General features: G+C 41.0%; 1 protein-coding gene across 1 annotated transcript; it reads right to left on the reverse strand.

Annotated features, from left to right (window-relative positions):
* Positions 1–3,726: 3,726 nt before the first annotated feature.
* Positions 3,727–18,587, reverse strand: LOC131496452 (ankyrin repeat domain-containing protein 26-like). The gene is made up of 5 exons (XM_058702009.1): positions 18,124–18,587; positions 13,306–13,420; positions 12,971–13,144; positions 6,424–6,530; positions 3,727–3,817 (listed from the first exon to the last, which is right to left on the reverse strand). The coding sequence occupies exons 1-5, from the start codon at positions 18,372–18,374 to the stop codon at positions 3,727–3,729; spliced, it is 738 nt and encodes a 245-aa protein (XP_058557992.1). The 5' UTR covers positions 18,375–18,587.
* Positions 18,588–19,558: the final 971 nt, after the last annotated feature.

Consider the following 19,558-nt stretch of genomic DNA (forward strand, 5'->3'; position numbering starts at 1 on the left):
ACCCACTGGATGTTGCCATGTGAGAATATGATACCTGGAGCTGTTGCTAATTAGCCACCCCGGAAAGGAGAAATAAAAATACAAGCAACTCCAAAACTGGACAAGAGATGACTGGGATCCTGATGACATCACTGAACCATCAAAACATTTCTGGTTCCTACTGTTTTAGTCACTGTTAGAAGTCACCTATTATTTGCCGCTAAAAGCATTCTACAGAAGAAATTTCCCAAGGCCTATCGGGTAAGATCTACTCCTTTCTATAGCACTAACAAACTTCCATAAGCTTGTCTTACCTAGGTATTCACCTCATTTCCAACCATTCCCATAGCACACGTTTTCTACCAGCAAAACCCAACTGCTCCTAAATCCTGCTAAGTTCACTCGTACACCTTCGCCTCTGCACTGCTGTGTACTCCGCCAAACACGTAATCGTGATAGTTTACAAACATTGTCAAACATACAAATGTTGGTCCTTCTGCCTCTCTACCTGGCAAACTGAACTCTTCACTCTGCATGCTTACCATAGATTCTACCCAGTTCTTGAAAACTCGGATTCCTCACCGGGAACTTACGGTAACTGGAACAAATGCCAATACAAAATAACAATGATAATTATAAGCACTATGAGACTCTGGCACCCAGTAAGCACTAAATAGAGTAAATAATACAAATGGCAGTGGTAACAACAAAGTCCTGGGGTGCAGAGACTGGTTTTTGAATGTTTGTATTCTACAACAACAGGATAACACTTAGTAGCTAACAGGCACTTAAGAGTTACTTGTGAAGTGAACAAATGGACATGAATAAAAATGATTCCTTTGAAAATTATTTTTAAAAACCACAGAAACTTTTCTGTTTCAAAAACCGCAGGGACAGCTCTATTCTGTTATGAGCACCTTAATGATCCAAACACTGTCTGCTCGATCTCTGTCTTTCCTGTAACTTCCAAAACTAACCTACAGAAGTCCTTTGGTAACAGTCTACCAAGTTAAAGCTTTCTTCCTACTTTTCAGATTGTACAGTGCACTGGGTCCCACAACTAGGGAGCAACAGTAGCATTTTGTGTGTGTGTGTGTGTGATTGTGAAACATCTTTGTGCTGTTATTATAATTTCTGGAGCCCAAGTTGCCCTATTTGAATACTTGTGAAGATAAAATTTTGACTAATGGCAACAGAGTATCTTATTCTAACAAAATTACAGTGTCATGACAATTCTCCAACAAACAGAAGAAAACATTGTTCTAATGAAGTCAACATATCTCATTCTGGATTTGTTGTTGTTGTTGTTGTTTTTAAATGTTTATTTTTTTTGAGAGATACAGAGCATGCATGTACAGGGGAGGGGCAGAGAGAGAAGGAAAAGGGAAAATGCCACACAGGCTCTGAGCTGTCAGCAAAGAGCCCGACAGAGAAGTCTGACACAGGACTCCAACTCACCAACTGTGAGATGATGATGACCTGAGCTGAAATCAAGAGTTGGACACTTAACTGACGCAGCCACCCAAGCGCCCCTCTCATTCTGTCTTGATTTATGAGGAGTGAAGTTGATAATGATGAGACCTTGTTGAGACAATATGTGAAATAACCTATGCCTCTCAACAAGGCAGTGCTTTTCTTCGGTACTCCTGGAAGCTATCTATAAAAAAACAATCTCCTTGGGAGTGCTGCACACTAGCTAAGATTTTCAGTTCTTATTATTCGCCATTTGTTTATGGTACCAGGAAAGTACTGTAGAATTCCCAGTTTTAGGGCTGTTTTCATTTTTTAATGAGACAAATCGCTAGGTAACAATATTTTCTAAATATAATCCATTTGTAAACATTTTATAAAAGATCCATTTTTATAACAAGTGCAATTTGTTATAATATGTTTATGGAGGAAACATAAAACATGCTAACTTAAAAATCTTTTTTTCCTCTGGGCACCTGCATGGCTCAGTTGGTGAAGCATCTGACCTTGGCTCAGGTCGTGATCTCGCAGCTCACGAGTTCGAGCCCCACATTGGGCTCTCTGCTGTCAGCGGTGGAGCCTGCTTTGGATCCTCTGTCTACCTTCCTCTGTCCCTCTCCTGCTCGCTCTCTCTCTCTCTCTGTCTCTCTCTCAAAATTAAATAAACAGTTAACAAAGCATTTTCGTATTTATTACACAAAGATGTCACATGGTATTTTAGGGGTCATGACTAAAATAATGAATTTCTTTTCAGATAATACTGCCTCTTATTTTCAATTACCTACAGTTAACTTCTTAAATAATTCTGAACATTAGACTATAAAGAAAGAAATTAAGAAAGAAAAAATATACATGCAATTTACACATTGGTGTTCTTTTCTTCATTGTTCTTTCATTATCAAAACACCCTTACTCTGACTTTACTTATGTTAGGACGACCAAGAGCAATTCACTATGTAAAGTCTTACCAGGATTGCTGTTTTGCAAAGAATTTTTAAGCATGATTTCTCCTTTATGTCGACAAATTATTTCGTAACTGCAATGTATAAAAAAGGGTGATAAATAATATTACTATTTTAACGCTGATATGAAAAACATTTACCAAATACATCAAATTCTTAGAGTATTTCAAATAATAACAGAGCAAATATGAAAACTTGAATTACCCCATATACTTCAAGTTTGTACGTTCTAGAAGCTTTTCATTAAGTCTGTACTTAAAGAAGAAAAAAACAGGAAGATGAACCAGTCATGAATTGAGGGCATTGTAGCTTAGTAAATTAGAACTAGCTTGCCAGGGGCACCTGGGTAGTTAAGCGTCCAACTTTAGCTCAGGTCATGATCTCACGGTTTATGGCTTTGAGCTCCACGTCGGGCTCTGTGCTGATAGCACAGAGCCTGGAGCCTGCTTCGGATTCTGTGTCTCCCTCTCTCTCTGCAACCACCCCCCACCCCAGCTCGTACTCCGTCTCTCTCTATCAAAAGTAAATACACATCAAATAGAAATGAGAATAATTAGAATTCGCTTGCCAGAATGGAAAGTGTTTGGAACTCAGAAGTTCTAGCTCTATAACCTATAGCTATTTGTTCTTGGAGAAGCCACTTCTCTTTGGCTCAAAATCTCCCTATATAAAAGAAGGGAAATTACTGCCTTATTTTACAAGGTTGATAAGAGGATTTAATGAGATATTATACCCAAAAGATGGCCTCTCAGGCCGCCTCTTAGGTGATGCTCATTACTCTGGGAAGGGCAAGATGAGACCTTCCCTGACTTCAGAAAAGATGCTCCACAGGATTTAAAGCAGTGGTCCAGGGGCACCTGGGTGGCTCAGTCCATTGGGCATCCAACTCTTGATCTCAGCTTGGGTCTTGATCTCAGGCTCGTGAGTTCAAGCCCCATGATGGAATCCATGCTGGGCATGGAGCCTACTTTAAAAAAGGCAGGGGTACAGATATGCTAACAAAGGGGAAAGAGAAGTCCGATCTCTTCCTGCAGCATCATTTGAACCTCTCTGACAGCTTAGAATGGTCCCAACTAACATCTTCTGGCAAAAAAAAAAAAAAAAAAAAAAGACCAACAAGATCCTCAAAGGGTAACTCATAAGGAAAGTCTAGGCTAAGATATGGGTTCCACATAAGGTCTTTGAGTGCGGAGGGACAGGGGTGTATGGCAAAAGCCAGGAGGCCCAGCTGCCCAAACAGGGTGCTGGTGCTTTGGGATAGCTGCTGAGCATATGTGCATGTGCAGTGAACAAAGAAACTTTGTAGCTTTGAAATCTAAGTGTGGAACACCATGAAGACTGTAAACTCTGGATCAGCAAGGGAATCCTGGGAGTAAAGGTCAATCACGACCTGACTGCAGCACCAGCTTCAACAGCAATGCCGCAACAACAGAATCAAAGGAAACTGTAGAATGATCAGGATGTCCTTTTTTCCCCCTCCAAATGACTTGTGAAAGAGGACTCTTTGGTCTTAGGGTGCTCCTTAGGTTCTTGGAAAATTCAAGGGACAGAGTACAGGAGATAGCCCTCAAAGGAAAGTAGAGGGTCTTCTACAAAACTGAACATTTCAAGACCCAAGTTACTAGTTAGAAAACACAGATGTAACATTATTTGTGTCCCATGCAGAGGGGTTATACTTGAAATGAAATGGATAAGGTTAGGCTCCTGGAGGATAAAGGTCTCAAAAGTCCTGAGATAAAGAATCCTGCACACATTCCTACTTCCAACTAGCCTAGTCCTTTGCTTGATTTCTGGCTAATGTTGTGGACTAACCGACTGCCATTCCAAAACTGCCTGACCAAACTACGAAATCCCATCTGTTACATACGAAGTTAACAGTTAAATTATTTTAAACCTCAGTTTAGTAATAACTAGCATTTTAGTACAAACACTTACAGATTAAAACCCCTAATATAAGCATATTCATCTGCAGCCCATCCATATACATCTTGAGGAAAGGGGTCAATACCTTGCTGAAGAACAAGCCTGACTACATTTGTTGAGTCATAATTTACAGCAAGCATGAAGGCTGTTCTAAAATAACAGAGATGACTTCATTCTTAGGAATTTAGAGTTATTTCAACAGCTAATTTGATATACTTTATCAGGTTAATATCTTGCCTATCTGTTCAGAATCGACCATTTACATGTTTCAGTGTTCATCTATGTAAATGACTCCAAGACTAAAATGAAGGGACAAAAAGGAAGCTTCTTGTCCCACCTGGGTAATGTATTATAGAGTTGTTAATTTAAAGTCTTTTGATAAACAAAAAACTATGCTAGGTCACTTATCTGAATAGATAAAGATTTAAAAAAAATAATTCCCCACGTTTTCCTTAATCTGATACAGTGCACTTCAAAGCCATCTAGAGGTCGAGTAAGTATAAAAACTATCTGCAGGCTTGAAATGATAATATTTTAATGCAAATGCTAACAAAACAGGCATAATTATAGTTAACGATGCTGATAAGCATATGGTAGGCACTAAATTAAATGCTATATATATAAAATATGATTTACACACAACCACCCTTGAAGGATATATTATTATCCTCCTTTTCATATCAGGAAACATATTTAGTGATGATACATAACACTCCCAAGGTCACAACACCTAGCCAGTAGGAAAGCTATGAATCAACCTAGTCTTGTGTGAATCTAAAGCACAGCTCTTCCTTCTTTATCACCCACCTATAACTTATCCTCATTAAAGGAAAAATCTATACGGTTAAAGTTATTTTTCATCTTTCTACTCCTACCAATTGAAAATAAAATCAAAAATACATATACTGTACATGAAAAAGGATAAAACCTGATGAGACTTGGTAATAGTAATCATCATTTAGAGATCACCTAACGACATCAGTATTACTCAAAAAAAAAAGCAATTTAAAGAAAAGTGTCATCCAAAAGACACAACAACTCCTATTTATGTTTAATATGCATCTTTTTTTAACATTTATTTGCTTTTGAGAGACAGAGCTCAAACAAGGAAAGGGAGAGAGAGCGGGATACACAGAATCCAAAGCAACTCCAGGCTCTGAGCTGTCAGCACAGAGCCCGGCGTGGGGCTCGAACCCACGAACCATGACATCATGTCCACAGCCAAAGTCATAGACTTAACCAACTGAGACACCTAGGCACCCCAATAAACATCTTTGAAGGAAAAATGTATATGAAGTAGAAATTCTTTTTTTTTTAAGTTTATTTACGATTTATTTTGAGAAAGAGAGAGAGTGCACACCAGACTGTGGGCAAGGGGCAGAGACACCGAGAGAGAGAGAGAGAGAGAGAGAGAGAGAGAGAGAGAGAGAGAGAGAATCCGAAGCAGGCTCTGCACTGTCAGCACAGAGCCTGATGTGGGGTTTAACCCATGAACCATGAGATGATCACCTGAGCCAAAGTTGGATGCTTAACCAACTGAGCCACCCAGGTCCCTCTATGAAGTAGAAGTTTAAAAAATACCATAAAAGGGTTAAGAAGGCCAATAGTGTGCCATTAAGTAAATTAAGAGCTGAGAGTCCACCCTTTATAAAACTAAAATGAAATCCCTTTAGTTAACACAAAATCATGTGGCAGAAAACAAACAAACAAACAAACAAACAAAAAACATTGCAGGAGCAACTGGGTGACTCAGTTGTTTAAGCATCAGACTCTTGACCTCAGCTCAGGTCTTGATCTCAGAGTCATGAGTTCAGGCCCAGCATTGGACTCTACGCCGAACATGGAACCTACTTAAAAATAAACACTGCAAATGACATGAGTCAACATCATCAAGGAATATGAATTCTGCTATACCCTGTTCTTCATGTTGCCCAGTCAGAATAATTGCTTTCTACCTAACTGGTGATGTGTTGACATTTTTCACTATATAATTATAAATTAATCTTCTTCTTCTGAAGTTAGTCTTCCTGACTTGAATAATTATTACCACTGTAGAACCATACTAAGGTTGAAAAGAAAACTACTGCACCTTTTTAATTTATCCTCTGCATGTATATTTGCTGCCTTTTCTACCAGAACTTCCACTATTTGCTGTTTGTTTTCATTTATGGCAACTAGAAGTGGTGTGATGTTATCCTGTAAAAGAGCAAAAACAATTTAGAATTTACAAAATTACACCTTTCCATACGGAATTTTAAAACATACAAAAGATCCTCTAAACTGAAACATATAATACAAAAAGTAAATAAAAAATGGCCTCTTCCTTCCCACCACTGTGCTTTCACCTGCTGCTGCTTCTCTTTAAAATAGCCCTCCTCCACTGGGGCACCTGGGTGGCTCAGTTGGTTAAGTGACCAACTGCAGCTCAGGTCATGAGCTCAGGGTTTGTGAGTTCGATCCCTGCATTGTGCTCTATGCTGGCAGCGCACAGCCTGGAGCCTGTTCCAGATTCTGTCTCTCTCTCTCTCAAAAAGAAATACACATTAGGGGCGCCTGGGTGGCGCAGTCGGTTAAGCGTCCGACTTCAGCCAGGTCACGATCTCGCGGTCCGTGAGTTCGAGCCCCGCGTCAGGCTCTGGGCTGATGGCTCGGAGCCTGGAGCCTGTTTCCGATTCTGTGTCTCCCTCTCTCTCTGCCCCTCCCCGTTCATGCTCTGTCTCTCTGTGTCCCAAAAATAAATAAAAAATGTTGAAAAAAAAAAAAGAAATACACATTAAAAATTGTTTTTAATAAAATAGCCCTTCTCCACCTTCTTCAACAGATCATATGAAGTCATTCTCTTAAACTCACTTCAAACACTCACTGGTTCCAAGACTGTTGCTTCTATCACAGTACTTATCATGGTATACTGTATTATTCCCTATCTAAACCAAGAGCTTCTTGAGAGCAGGGGCTATTTCTTATCTCTGTATCTCCAAACTCCAAAACACAGCAGTATATGATTTAAGTACTTTTACTGAATTAATAACCTAAATGATCATCTCTGGAGTAGTGTTTCTTAAATTATCTTCCAAAGAATACCTACTTTGCCAGAAGGTAAGTACTATGTCCCAATGGAAATATTTCATGATCATCTATGTTTGAGAAATATTATAAAACTGCATTATATGTCTGGCATTACAGAAATCCATGTAAATCTGCTCAGTCCCCATTTGACAATCCTTTTTGTGGCAAACATTCACATTTGAGGAATCAGAGTTTCAGGGATATAGTTTGGAGAGATTTCCGATAAAGGTGAAGCTTTTCCCCAAGTTATACAAACTTGCTTGTCTTCTGTCAGTGGTATCAGGATCCACTGACATCCGAGATGTCAACATAAGGCATCACTGCTCCAAATGGGTCACTAAGGAGATGGGCTCAGAACTCCAAGAGTTAAGCCTCAAATGAACTTTGATTACTTAATATTAAATAGCCCATGGTCTTTCTCCTATTATAAAATGCTAAATTTTTATCTTAACTGTTAGGAAGCTCCATATGAAATTTTATTGTCAATTATAATAATCCTGGGACCCTAATATGTATCTACTTCTAAAAAAATTGTTTGTATTCTAGTTGTATTCCAGTTTCCACTGGAATAGCTACTTACTTTATATTTTAGGCAAAATATAAATTAGAAATAAAAATGTAATGGCTTATCAATAAAAATTCAAACACTGATTTATACAGATCATTTTTAGCATAATGAAAGTGACTACATTATTTGCATTTTTAGGGAACAATGCTGAGGAGAAAGAGAATATTGTCTGCAATAGGCATAACCTATTCAACTGTAACCATGATTAATCTAATACAGTTTGCAAATATTCCAATAGGAATATGATTATTCAAATTTTGTTTCTTTTAATGCTTATTTATTTTTGACAGAGAGAGACAGAGCATGAGCTGGCGAGGGGCAGAGAGAGAGGGAGACACAGAATCCGAAGCAGGCTACAGTCTCTGAGCTGTCAGCACAGAGCCCCACACGGGGCTCAAACTCGCAGACAGCGAGATCATGACCTGAGCCGAAGTCGGACGCTCAACCGACTGAGCCACCCAGGCGCCCCAGGAATACGATTATTTATAGTATACAGAAGGAAAAAGTGTCTTGTTTTCAAACTAACTTATGGGGCACCTGGGTGGCTCAGTCAGTTAAAAGGCCGACTTCGGTTCAGGTCATGATGTCATGGTTTGTGAGTTCAAGCCCTGCATTGGGCTCTATGCTGACAGCTCAGCCTGGAGCCTGCTTGGGATTCTGTGTCTCCCTTTCTCTCTGCCCCTCCCCCACTCATGCACGTGCTCTCTCTCTTTGAAAAATCAATAAACATTAAAAAAAATGAATAGAATACAAAAACAACTTAGAAAGTCTAACCTGGAAAATTCAATCCTATTCCGAAGACACTAACATAAAATACAAAATATATATTATAAATTAATATGGATTGCCTTGAAACCCTTGAAATCTTTATCAAAATAGACCATAAAACAGAGGCGACTGGGTAGCTCAGTCAGTTAAGCATATGACTCCTGACTTTGGCTCAAGACATGGTCTCATGATTCATGAGTTCAAACCCAGTGCCTCCTAGGGATTGTCTCTCTCTTTCTCAAAATTAACTTTAAAAAAAATTACCAAGATTTCTTTGTGTCCAAAAGAGATCTGATTAGCACAGTCTAATATATATATATATATATATATATATATATATATATATGTATATGTATAAATATATGTGTGTATGTTTTTGTGTATATCACAGAAATATATGATATATATGTGTATATATATATACATATATATATACATATATATATACATATATATAATAAAACAGTAATTGTAAACGCATTGCTTATGGAGGCAAAGTAGGTGACTTGAGTAAGTGAAGAACCTAAGTGGGGACAGTAGCAAACTGGAGACACACATACCTCATATAAAAAGGTCAGCCGCTGAAATGCATACCAAACAGTAGTATGGGCTCAAAGTACCAGGTATGATTCTATAAGAAGTGTCTGATCCAGATTTCTGCATGAGTGTCATAATTTTAAATGTTGACTCAATTTATGGAGGAAACGAAACACATCCAGGGGACAAATTTAGTCAATAGCCCACGGGTATTTTGGTTGTGCATAAAGCAAATATTTGTATGTAAATCTTTCCTGAAGTATCAGTATCACATTTTAGCAAAAACTTAGGCCCCGACATGTAATAAAAATTGCTATTAAGACTCATAAGAGGGTAGGGGAGCCTGGGTGGTTCAGTCGGTTGAGCGTCCGACTTCGGCTCAGGTCACGATCTCACAGTCCATGAGTTCGAGCCCCGCGTCAGGCTCTGGGATGATGGCTCAGAGCCTGGAGCCTGCTTCCAATTCTGTGTCTCCCTCTCTCTCTGCCCCTCCCCCATTCATGCTCTGTCCCTCTCTGTCTCAAAAATAAATAAATGTTAAAAAAATATTTTAAAAAACAAGAAAAAAAAAGACTCATAAGAGGGGAGCCTGGGTGGCTTAGTCACTTGAGCATCTGACGCTTGACTTCAGCTCAGGTCATGATCCCAGAGTTGTGGGACTGAGTTCTGCATCAAGCTTGGCACTGAGCTTGGAGCCTGCTTGAGGTTCTCCCTCTCTCCCTCTGCCCTTCTCCCCCACTCACACTCTCTCTGTCTAAAAGAATCACAACAAAAAGACTCGTAACACCCACTTTAAGAATTTTTCCAACGCTTCTTAAAACCGCAATCTATCTGTGTTTAATTCTCCCAGACTGTTAATCAAATAGACAAATTAGTTCACAACTATGCCAAAACTAAATTATGAAAACAATTCCCAACTGCATTGTCACTAACTACATTTCCATGTTTAAAACTACCATTTGGATTATACCAGGGCGATATGAATTTAACAGACATCATAAGACAGTCGGTCACATAGCTTCAACTAATAAAGAAGATTGAAGATTTTATCCTATTGCAATCAGGAAAACACTGCTTGTAATAACCAAATGGCTATGAATATGAGAGAGAGAGAGAGAGAGAGAGAGAGAGAGAGAGAGAGAGCAAGCATGAGCGAGTGGGGGAGGGGCAGGGAGAGAGATTCTCATGTGTCTCTGCACCATCAGTGCAGAGCCCAATGTGGGGCTCAAACTCACAAACCATGAGATCACAACCTGAGTGGAAGTCGGTCACTTAATCAACCGAAAAACCTGTGTACCCCTGCATTCAATAGTTAGCTTTTTTTAATTTTTTTTAAATGTGCACTTTTTGTGGAAGAGAGAGAAAGAGCACGAGCAGGGGAGGGGCAAAAAGAGAGGGAGACTACAGAATATGAAGCAGGCTCCACGCTTTGTCTAAGCTGTCAGCACAGAGCCCAACACGGGGCTAGAACTTGTGAACTGTGAGATGATGCCTGAGCCTGAAGTCAGACACTTAACCGACTGAGCCACCCACACACCCCAGTAGTTCTTAACCAAGAGTTGTAGCACAGTCTCAAAAAAAATATTTCTAAATATCCATGTCTATGTATACATGTTACTAGATTTACTCAAACTCTTCAGGGGAGAGTTTAGGCTTGTTAAAAAAAAATTGAAACTTCCCCAGGGCACGGGGATTCACCACCACAATTCTAGCTGAGAGGTGGTGCAGCAGACAATCACATCAGTCTCATCTATGTGGCCAACTCCCTCTATCATTTAAAGATTTAGCCAAAAAAATGACTTATCAAAACTGCATTTAATTTCCCTGAGCAGAGGTAGAACAGGGACTAAATGTAAAGTCCAAATGCAACTTGATTGCATTACTTTTAAACTTCTTACTTCCAATCAAGATATTCTAGATTTCAGAGCAGAGTTTAGACTCTTACCTAAGTGGCTGTTTCTGCCAGAATAGGATTATATGACAGTGAATTATTTGTTCTTTTTTCTCCTTGACCACTTAATCAACCACCTGTTCACTGCCAATCTGATTTCCTCTGAGTCCTCCTACACTTGGTCTCTAGGCAGGTTTGCAACTCACTCTTTCCCTAAGTAACAATTATTCCCCTCAAACATTGAAGACTCCTTGACTAAACGTATAAACTGAAGGGGAAAAAAAAACAATAAAACAAACAACCTCTTCTTGATATTTTCTCTCACTTGTCAAATTTCCAAATTGGCCCACTTAGTTCTGACTGCTCCCTCCTTTCCCCTTTTTTCTCTTAAGCCTTGGCCAATAAAAGATAAATCCCATTTTTATAAATCACTTTTTTATCAAATAGGAACTTGTCAACAGCAGCAATATTTTTTATTGTAAAATGCATTTCTTTTCTTTGAGTTTTAAGACAAAGCCTAGGGCAAATTTTGCTTTCCTGTGTTGTTTTTCACTAATAAAAAAAATTGGATGGGAAAAATATTTGAAAAAAAATAAGTTTTACCTTTAACAAATATATTGTTTTCATAAATATTTGCCATAAATACATAAAACAAAGCAGTATTCTCTGTTTCTTTAGAAGTATCCTTATTTAAAATGAAATCGTAGGGGTGCCTAGGTGGCTCAGTTGGTAGAGCATCCAACTTTGGCTCAGGTCTTAATCTCATGGCTCATGAGTTCATGCCCTGCATTGGGCTCTGTGCTGACAGCTGGGAGCCTGGAGCCTGCTTCAGATTCTGAGTCTCCCTCTCTCTCTCTGCCCCTCTCCCCCTCTTGTTCTCTCTCTCTCTCTCTCTCTCTCTCTCTCTCTCTCAAAAATAAATAAAAAATAATAGGAAGAAAGAAAGAAAGAAAGAAAGAAATCTTAGATAAATAAGTTACTGCCAAATATTTTCATTCAGGGAACCCTTGAACTTCCGAATACGTAAAATTGACCCTGCCCATGTCAACCAAGGGTGTTCCTCTAGGGGCTTCAGCAGTGAGAGGTAATGCATGTCAAAGAAAAGGAAGGTGGGCCAGCAAGTGTGGCCATCATCTACTCCCCATGTACAGCTACAACCCTGCTGAGGAGCTACACAAGGTTGAGCAGGAGCTACTCTCTGAAGTGGGACACCCCAACATGGTACATGGCTGGCCGAGTGGCTACCAACACAAGTAGATGCCTTTGCTGGATGTCCAGACATGACCTGACCCCAATGTCCTCATCTTCAGAGCACCGGGGCCTGCAGTGCCCAGCACCTGCAACCTGTTGCTTTCTCCTCCCGCTTGCACACATCCAAGCTCTCCCTGCTGGGTCTGGGTCTCCATTCCTCCTCCCACCTATCCCCAGCAGCACCCCTTGCCTAAGCCCCTGCATAGCACCCAGCCTCCATCGTCGCCTCACTCCCCTCTAGACCTTTAGTCCTTTATGGGCTCTGAGACTACCATCCACTTGTAGGCACTAATGGAAACATTTTCTTTCTGGGGTGGAAGGGTGGCTGGGAGATACAACTTTGCCCTTTCTGTGGGCACTACTTTTTTCTAGCCCTCCCTGACTTGGCATTGGAGTTATTTCCATGATGAAAGGGCCTGATATATAGAATTCAGTGAGTGAGTATGTGTGTGCATGCGTGCATGCGTGTGTGTGTGTGTGAAATAAAACATTTTGTGGCTAAAATATTCACGTGTATATATAAAATTTCAAATAATGTATAAATTAGTTCTTTACCTTATTTCTTGCTTCAGTATTCGCATTGTATAGCAGCAGCTTCTCTATTATGGATATATTATCACCAAAGGCCGCATAGTGGAGAGCAGTGTTGCCACTCACATCCCTAATATTTGGATCGGCACCATTTTCCAATAGTATGTTTACACATTTCTCTTCCTGGCACTGTACGGCCTGTCAGTGATATGCCAAGAAACAGAGTGTAAATTCTGAGAATTTAAAGTAAGCATGCCACAGGTTTCACCAATTCGTTTTGTTTCAAGGCAATAATTTCATTTTCATTCTAAGTAATGACATCAAATCTATCTCAGGCAGACATAGCTGGTACTACATACCTTCATGAGAGCTGTCCTGTTTTCATGATCACAGAGGTTAAGATGACATTTCCTCTCTACTAGGAGGCTCACCACTTCTGGATGGCCATTGGCACAGGCCAAATGGAGAGCAGTCCTAAAAAAGTGAGAGGACTTTTTAGGAAATGATAGTGCACTCTCTCAAAACTTGCAGTTAATTCAGGAAATTGTAAACATTAAGTAGCATGTTATTCCTATGCCTCCAAAACAAAGATTCAGTTTTCCTCTGGAGAAAGTACAATATTTAGTAGTGATTACTCATCACACTAATAAAAGAGTGGCCTGTTTGAAGAGAAAGAGCATGACCTGGGGATTCAGCTCCACTTGGGTTTGAATCCTAGTTTAACTCTGTCACTCACTAGTTATTGCTTAGACTTATCCTCAATGTCCTCAACAAAAGGGGATAAAAATAGTAGTTGTCTCGTGTCATCTGGCTAGCTCAGTCTGAAAAGCATGTAACTCTTGATCTCAGGGTCGTGAGTTTGAAGCCCCACGTAGGTGCAGAGATTAGTAAAAAAAAAAAAAAGATAATAAAATGAAATGAAATGAAATGAAATGAAATACTGAGTAGTTATCTCACAAGACCTCGTTGTGATGCTTAAATGAGGATCTATGCAAGTATTTAGAACATTTCCTAGCACAAATAACATCTCAATAGTTGTTGGATAATATAATTAAATAACATCTCAATAGTTGTTGGATAATATAATTTTTACCATTACTACTGCTTTACATAAACAACACTTCAATTAGGTACCTTGATACAATTACACCTACTTTGCAGATATGTTTTAAGGATTAGCAAGAATACTGCGTTTCAATGATTCTAAGATGCTCATTTTGTCACATTTTAATATCTCTGATATTGGAATGCAATTTATAACTCAAAATGTCTTACAACTGTAAATGGCAGGACTTTAAAAAAATAATTGGCATATAAAATAGTGGGACACCATAGAATCTTGGTGCCTTCCATTATGTGAAATGATGGTATATACAATAGGTCTATTGCAGTTCTAGTCATATGATTGGCACTTAAATAAATTTTAGTTCTGAAAAGCATTATAGGAAAAGAGGACTAAATTAACAAAAGGAAAACATTTTTTAAGGACTCCTTACTTTGCTTCTCAAGAAAGTTTAAGCCACAGGAAACTCAGGATTCCAATGACTAGGAACAGCTCATTTTATTAAGTATTGAGGTCTACAGATTGTACGAAAATCAAGTATTTCCAGTGATCAATATTAGTACCTACTACTATCGTAAATTTCAGAAGGGCAGGTAAAGGTTATCTTTTACAATTTCCTATCTTCAGAAACTTTGACAGGAAAGAGGAAAACTTCCCATTGAGAGTAAATCCTAATACTTCAATGTAAAATTTCTCATCTTAGGGGTGCCTTGCCGGCTCAGTCAGTAGCGCATAGGACCTTGATCTCAGGGTTGTAAATTTGAGCCCCACGATGGGTATAGAGATTACTTAAAAATAAAATCTGGTGCAGAGCCTGCTTTAGATGCTCTGTCCCTCCTCTCCTTTTCCCCCTCCCCCTGCTCATGCTTTCACCCTCAACAATAAATAACACTTAAAACATAAAGTAAACAAGATAAAAGCTGGGGCACCTGGGTGGCTCAGTCTGTTAAGCGTGCAGCTCTTGATCGGGCTCAAGTCACGATCTCATGTTCACTGGCTCAAGCCCCATGCTGGGACTCTTGGAAAAGTGTATTGGAAAAGTTCCTGCTTTCAGCACGGGGCCTGCTTGGGATTCTCTCTCTGTCCTTCCATTGTCCCCATCCCCACCCCCACCCCATCCTTCTCAAAAAATAAATAAATAAGCTTAAAAAAATAAAATCTTTAGAAAATAAATAAATAAAATTCCTCATCTTGCTCATACTGTGCAAAATGAAGTCTTTGTGAACAAAAGGATCTTGGGTAGAGTATGTCCGCTAAATAATATATGTGCAGGTTCTAGGTGATAAATAAATGGATGGAAAGAGTGGATAAATACATTTGGAGAGTTCAATATTTTTAAAGAAAAGGTATATAAAGGAAAGCATACTTCTGAAACAGTAAATAATCACTTATATCTGCTGTCTTATTTTTTTCATAAGCACACAACTAATATATTTTATTTTCATGATTAATATAAACCATTTACCTATTACTCGTAATAAAGCTACCTATAACAGAAAACATATGTATATGCTTAATATATGCATAATAAAATCTACAAGTGCAAATAAAAATACTCCCTTTACTTCTGAAGAGGCCAAAAGTTGTCCAAATATGCCAATCCTCAAAAATCATTTTAATTAACTCACTTTTCTTATTTTACATCCAAAAATATTTTTTAACACAAAGTGAGAAATTATTTTTATGTATATAAGATCAATATTCTTGCTCTTCTCCAGGATTACTTCAACGACAATAAACCCTTTCTGTTGATAATAAACTTTTAATAGGACCTTTATACACCTTTTCCTGTAGAAAGCACAGATTTTCTTTGAAGGCAAAGAAAAATGCATGTAAATACAAAGGCTCAGAAATAACAAATGTCATCCCATTTTGTGCATATTTGGGCTTAACATAAAACCGTAGTCTGCTTGTGTGTACCTATGATCACACTGATTTTTGTTCTCACTTAATGATCAACTAAAGCACAGCTCTGCATCTCTGTGTATATCTATTATCTATGCCACTTTCAATGATCACATATCCATCTTATGGATGTAATGACATTTACTTATAAAAGCCATTATACGAGTTCTTCTTAATACATTGCTATTTTAAATAGTGCTGAGAAAAGCAAAATGTATGTCATTTATCTCTAGTGATTTCCTAAAGATATTTTAGTAGAAATAAAATTGATGGGTAAAAGGAATACATATTTTTTAAATGTGGTACTTACACGAAATTGTCTATTGGAAAGTTGAAAACAACTTAAACTTTAGCGGCAGTATAAGCACCATCACTCTATTTTCACAAAGGTTGTAGATGGAAAACTGTATTTCAGTCGCTTTTTCACTTAAATTTCTTTTTTCCCAGGGACACTATATTTCCCTATGTCCACTGGTCCCTTGTAGATATGCAAAGAAATACTTTGCACGATTTCAAATTACAGGTTTTTGTTCATTTTGATTTCAAAGACTTCTCTGTAAAACGAAGATAGATTCTGTTGTCTGATACAAATATGTTGTAAATATTTGCAAGTGCATTGTCTTTTATTTTAATAATATTATTTTCTGATAGAGGCTTTTAGTTTTTTATGTTGCTAAATCAATCTCCAGAATTCTTGATATAAAAAAATATTTTTTAATATTTATGTATTTTTGGGAGACAGAGACACAGCGTGCAAGCAAGGGAGGGGCAGAGAGAGAGGGAGACACAGAATCTGAGCTGTCAGCACAGAGCCTGAAGCGGGGCTCGAACCCACAAAGCACGGGATCATGACTCCCAAAGTCAGACCACTTAACTGACTGAGCCACCCAGGTGCCCCATTTTTTTTTTTTTTTGAGAGAGAGAGAGAGAGAGAGAGAGAGAGAGAGAGAGAGAGAGGCAACACAGAATCCCAAGCATGCTCCACATTGACAGCAGGGAGCCCGTCGAAGGACTTGAACACACGAACACCTGAGATTATGACCTGAGCCGAAATCAAGAGTCAGAGGCTTAACTGACTGAGCCACCCAGGCACCCCCCAAAAGTCTTGCTTTTCAAGTCATTCTTAGGATGGGTAAATAGGCATTTGTAGGATTTTTTTCTGTTACTTTTCTTATTTTGCCAATTAAAATTTTTAAATTGACATCCCATCTGGAACTTAATTTAGGGAGATAAAATTCTAACAAGTTTTCTCCAAATCGGCTGTTTCTCCACTACTTACGAATAGTTCACCTTTTCCTACTAATATGAAATGTCACCAGTATGAAATTCTAAAGTCTTATGTATATTTGAGCGTTGGTCATGTTCTACACTGCACCACTCCTTTATCTGTCTTTTCAGCTGTGTGTAAATGAATAATTTGAGGAAATTTCAGGTATATTTTGATATCTGGAAGGGCAAATCTACCTCCTATATAAAAACATAAGTTCTTAGGTTAATTCCAGTTTGTTAACATACAGTGTTCTATAAATTTCAGATGTACAAGATAGTGAGTCCAAAACTTTCCTTAATGACATCACAAGAAGAGCATGTGTAGCTCAAAATTCTTAAAACCAGGATGCTTTCATTTGCTTTACCTAACACTGACAAATACAGGAAGGGCACACATTTTGAGAAAAAGGAGTCCTCCTATTCAGAGCCATCTTCCACTTCAAAATGTCCTTCCAAGGTCCCTCAGGAAATAGCACACATACCTAAGTGTACACAGACATAAACTGGATACTGGATTTTGTCCCAAGAATTTCTAGCCCAGAAGTTGATTACAGGAATTATTTCTCCCATTATGCACTTTTCTGTGACGTTATGGTATGAAAATGAGTCCATTACAAACAACATGTTGTCGACACTTAATTTCGTGTGTATTACTATTGAAATTTGGGTAAATCACGTCAAATTTGAGAGTCAAGTGGTCTATTCAGGAATTACGGGGTACGTGCCAGGGCAGCTGAAGACTCTGTTTTTGCCGCTCACGCTGTTGGCCTGGTGCTAGACCACATAGGGTTCCCACGACCGAGGGGCAGCGGGACCTCAGGAGGGAAGAGAACCCAGCTCCCCGAGGGAGGGCTCGGATGCACAGGTAGAGCTAGGCCAGGTGTGCTCTTCTCCCAGGTCCGTCCCGCCTCCTCCCTGCCAGCCTCCAAGCCCCTATTACCTGTTCATTTTGTCTCTATCATCCACGCCATTTTCCGCGAAGAACAGAATCTGCTGCACTTGCGCTGCGTTGCCCACACAGGCAGCCTTGTGGATCTTTCTGAGATCTCTGTCTTGGACATGGTAACCCAGCAGCAAGTTGTCAATTCCATTGTTCTTCTGCCCAACGCCCCTGCCCTGCCTCTGCAAGCCAGAAGCGGAGCCCAAGGGCGACATGCCCTTCTCCCTCCCGAACCCCCAATTCCTCTTCATTGTGAAGCCTGCGGGCTCCACAGAGACTTCACCCCGCCCTCCCTTTCCACTACCTCCCGAGCCCAACACTAGCGCCGGAGACAGGCCAAACCCGCCTGGCCACAACACCCCAGCAGTGAGGATCCGCCTTTTGGTAGCTGCCACTTCTCAGTAACCGGCAACAAGCAATACCGCCAGACACAAGCGCGCTTGCGCACTTCAGAAGAGGCATCCACTGCGCATGCGCACAGAGGCCTAACTGTCAACGGTAACCAAAGCTCCGATGCCCCCCACCCCCCCCCAGGCCCAGCGCCGCGCAGCGAACAGAGAGGAGGGGGCTCCGGTGGGGGGTGGGGCGGGGTCCAAAGCCGCGGAACCCAGCGGGAGCCAGCACCTCTGCTCGCCACGCTCGGGTCTCGCCTCGGCACCCTTCTCGCCCCACGCGCGCCTCCCGAGGGGCCCCTTCCCCGCGCCGCAGCCCAGGGTGCAGCCAGGCGGTCGTGCCTGCACCGCGGGAAGGGGTGGAGGTGGGGCGTGAGGCGGGGATAGGGGCCGGGCCGGGGCCGCGACGCCCGCGAAGCCTGGAGCCCGCTGCAGCCGCCACCGGATCCCGGGATGGGACGAGAGACTGCGGCGGAAGCCAGCATCTCCCAGCCTGGGGCTCCGGGGGCCGCGGAGCCAACGCCGCCGCCACCGCCGCCGCCACCGCCGCTGTTGCCTCCGCTGCTGAGACCAGGCTGGAGATGGGTGAGTTGACACTGGCGTCACGGGGGACCCGCGCCACAGCCCCTCCATCCACGCACTCCTAGCCCTCCGCCTTGAACTCCGCGCTGACGGCACAATCCCCCCCCCACGCTTTCAGGGCTCCCACAGCCCCCTCCCTCCCTGAGCATGACCCTAGGGGCGGGAGTGGGAACCCCGGGCCCGGGGGTTGGGGGCTTCGATACAGGGAGGTGGGGGCCGGATGCCAGGGAGACTATTGGGCTCCCACTCCCACGCCCAGGCCCAGCGTGGCACTGTGAACGGAGGGGGGGGGGCTCCGGTGGGTGGTGGGGCAGGGTCCGGAGCTGCCAAGCCAGGCGGGAGCTGGCACCTCTGCTCGCCGCGCTGAGGCCTGCCTTTGGCACCCCTCTCGCCACATACGCCCATCCCAGGTGGCCGCTTCCCCGCGCCGCGTCCCAGGGTGCAGCCTGTCCGACGTGCCT

This window comes from Neofelis nebulosa, chromosome 15, assembly GCF_028018385.1.
Source record: "Neofelis nebulosa isolate mNeoNeb1 chromosome 15, mNeoNeb1.pri, whole genome shotgun sequence".
NCBI lineage: Eukaryota > Metazoa > Chordata > Mammalia > Carnivora > Felidae > Neofelis > Neofelis nebulosa.

Coding starts and splice junctions, on each gene's coding strand:
- LOC131496452 (XM_058702009.1), bottom strand. CDS start 18,374: ATGAAGAGGAATTGGGGGTTCGGGAGGGAGAAGGGCATGTCGCCCTTG. Junction 6,531..12,970: donor ATACTGAAGCAAGAAATAAG/GTAAAGAACTAA, acceptor GCTCTTTTACAG/GATAACATCACACCACTTCT. Junction 3,818..6,423: donor GCAGAGGATAAATTAAAAAG/GTGCAGTAGTTT, acceptor TTGCTGTTGAAG/CTGGTGCTGCAGTCAGGTCG.